Source organism: Rhincodon typus, chromosome 3, assembly GCF_021869965.1.
Source record: "Rhincodon typus isolate 14 chromosome 3, sRhiTyp1.1, whole genome shotgun sequence".
NCBI lineage: Eukaryota > Metazoa > Chordata > Chondrichthyes > Orectolobiformes > Rhincodontidae > Rhincodon > Rhincodon typus.
The window spans coordinates 82,129,470-82,132,577 of NC_063334.1; the positions used below are offsets into that span (position 1 = coordinate 82,129,470).

At 38.1% G+C, this 3,108-nt stretch overlaps 1 protein-coding gene across 1 annotated transcript in view; it reads left to right on the forward strand.

Annotated features, from left to right (window-relative positions):
- The window catches only part of LOC125481813 (tetratricopeptide repeat protein 37-like), a 190,069-nt gene extending 187,007 nt beyond the window's left edge, over positions 1-3,062 (forward strand). Inside the window, exons 11-12 of the mRNA XM_048593731.1 lie at positions 2,141-2,277; positions 2,904-3,062. Coding sequence (XP_048449688.1) covers positions 2,141-2,277; positions 2,904-3,062 — 296 coding nt within the window. The remainder of the gene's footprint in view (positions 1-2,140; positions 2,278-2,903) is intronic.
- Positions 3,063-3,108: the final 46 nt, after the last annotated feature.

Genomic DNA, 3,108 nt, shown 5'->3' on the forward strand with positions numbered 1-3,108 from the left:
CAAGCCGCACCTCCATCTCCTACCGACCAACCTCATCCCGCCCCCTTGACCTGTCCGTCCTCCCTGGACTGACCTATCCCCTTCCTAACTCCCTACCTACACTCACCTTTACTGGCTCCATCCCCGCCTCTTCGACCTGTTTGTTTCCTCTCCACCTATCCTCTCCTCTATCCCTCTTCTATCCGCCTCCCACTCTCTCCCTATTTATTTCAAAACCCCCTTCCCCTCCCCCTTTTCTGATGAAGGGTCTAGGCCCGAAACGTCAGAATTCCTGGAAGACTGGTTTTCAACTACTGATGCCATTAACAAGCATGTTGAAATAGACTCCACCTACACAGCACTACAGAGCAAAACTGGAAACAGAACTACCCACCGTGACAGACTGGCCCGTATAAATTCAGAATGGAACAGAACAACAGTGCTTCAACAGAGGCAAATGGCACTGAAGATGTCACTTAGAAGGGGGACGAAATGTTTGCATGAAAACCAGTCAGCTCGGCGAACCGACCAACAACTTCAGCAATTGACGAATAGTGGACATTGTAGGATAATGCGAACTTTCTGCAGTACAAGTGTAGCAATTTTTCTATAGTAATTTCCCTACAAAGAGATTTTGTATGGTGATTTCCTATAGTATGATTTTCTGCAGCGCAAGGTCACACAAGAATGCAACTATCACATTATTGGAGAAATACCTGTATATGAAAACTGATGTGCAAATGGAAGATGGGAAATTTCTTCAGGGCAGATTCCTCCAAGACCAAATGCACCATGGGAACAGAGACTAGGTAGTAGCTGAATATCCATAAAGATGTTTCATAGGGGGCAATCCAAATCATAATGTTTATTACATCACCGGAACTGCAATGCATATGCAATTAAGCCCAAGTCAATTCCTGAGTCCAGTTGACAGGGTAACTGTCAGCAAATTATGACTAGGGGCTGTTTTTCAAGATCTAAAAAAGAATGAATTAGAAATAAAAGTAATTTGTAATCCAAGGAACTCTTGTTTCTTTATTCTGGTTGTTTATCTCATTTATGCAAAGCACGATAAAGTTCTATTTGTTGAAAAATTTCCTCAAGCAATTGATCAACACCATATTTGAATCGTGATCGTTGTTCCTATCGGAGTCGATGGTATATTCAACTTGCTCAAAGATGCTCATTCAAATTAGATTTAAAAACCAATTATTTGATGATTAGACAGAATTAATACTTCTGTTCAACATTTGTAATTTGTAACTTAAAATCTAGTTTAATTTTAGCTTGAATTAAAGTTCTAAATTAAACTGAACAGTACAATCATCAGTTGTCTTAAAGACTCATCTGGTTTACTAGTGTCCTTCAGGGAAGGAAATCTGTGATCCATACTTGGTCTGGCCTATCTGTGACTGCAGAACTAAAATAATATGTTTGATGCTTAACTTCCCTCCGAAGGGCCCCAGAAAACTACTTGGTTCACGATTTATTAAGAATGGGGAAACAAACGCCAGCAACACCCACAACATTGAAGAACCATCAAAAACAAATTTTCACAACATACTCAGATTTTTTTTTTGTTAATTTTTACAATTTGGATGATTTTATTCCATACTACAACCATAATAAAAAGGGCAGAAAAAAAGACTTTGTTACCACTTGTATTAGCCTGAAGAAGGTGAATGGGATTAACCAACTATCATTTCTCATTTCCCATCTCCCATCTTTTCACCCTCTCCAATCTTAAGTGAGCAGGAAAGACTGTATGCAAGCAGATGGGATTGGTTTAAAATGGCATCATGGCCAGCACAGACATGGTGAGCCGAAGGGCATGTTCCTGTACCATACTGTTACGTGTTCTGTGCAAGTATTTGATCTGTCCAATACAGAAGTGATCATACTGAGTAACAAGCCATGTCCTAGAATTCCATAGTTCAACATACTGGTTAATTGCATACATGAGACTGCACTAGTTACATCCATTGGGACAAATAAAGTTAATAGTACCCCTTGTGTTTGTCACTGAGAATTATCTCATTAAGTTCCAACATTAAAATTACAAGTGCAATATCAAGACTTTTTTTACATGTATTCAGTGAAAGTAAATTAAGACCTGAAGTTTGTCTGAGTTACAGTTTTTGTTTGTGACTCGTGTCCATAGGGTTGGAGCTGTTGGAAAGCAGTGGCCATTATGGGAATGCACAGAAAAAACACAAGTTGGTTCATTTACAAGCAGAAGCAATGATCAAATCCGGTGATGCAAATAATGCAGAGAAAGCCTTTGATATCTTGGAACAGGTAAGATGGTGTTAGGGAGGCAAAGTAAATCCTGTACTGTTTCTGATATGAAGTCCTTATTCTTTTTCTGCTAACCTAAATATACATTGCATCCAGAAGTTGTGTACAAAATTATTGGTATGGGAAAATCAATTTATCCTGAGGGATTGCTTGCTACTAAATTGAATTTTTTTTTTTTTTTGGTCAAACCAGATGTGCATTGTTGACATTTTAGGCTTTTTGGAAATGATTTTAACTGTTTAAGTTTTTTTTGTTTTATTATAACTTCTGTTTAGCCATGCACACTTGGCAAGGGGACCGGGCTTTGTGTGATTACAATGCTGTTGAATCCTGGTTATATGTTTTGTCCTTCAAATTACCAAAAAAATGTGTAATACTAATGATTCACAGCTCATGGCTTTACTCCTGATATTTTCTTACAGCTCACATAGTTTATGAAGATCTTCTAATCACCTTTTAGAGTAGGTTCTACTACTCTGTGTATTAATTCAGAAATAACTGCATTCTGTTCTCATCAGCTTAGCAGGATTTACCTTGTCCAGCGTAGGATTTGAAATGTTATGGGCAATATAAAAAAGCAATTGACTGATCCTTGTGTCATACTTTGAATGTTGCCATCTCTTTAGCTTTCTGGCTCCAATGAATCAGCAGCACTTGCCTTGAAAGGACAGGCTTGTTTGAACAAGGGTCTGATGAAACAAGCATCTCAGGTTTGTTTGTTTGTTTGTTTGTTTTGTAAACTTCTTAATAATATGCAAGTACACATGAAGCTAATGTTCCAATAGTTGTCAACATTATTTTCACTTTGCAAGCGCAACTGTAATTTTCTGT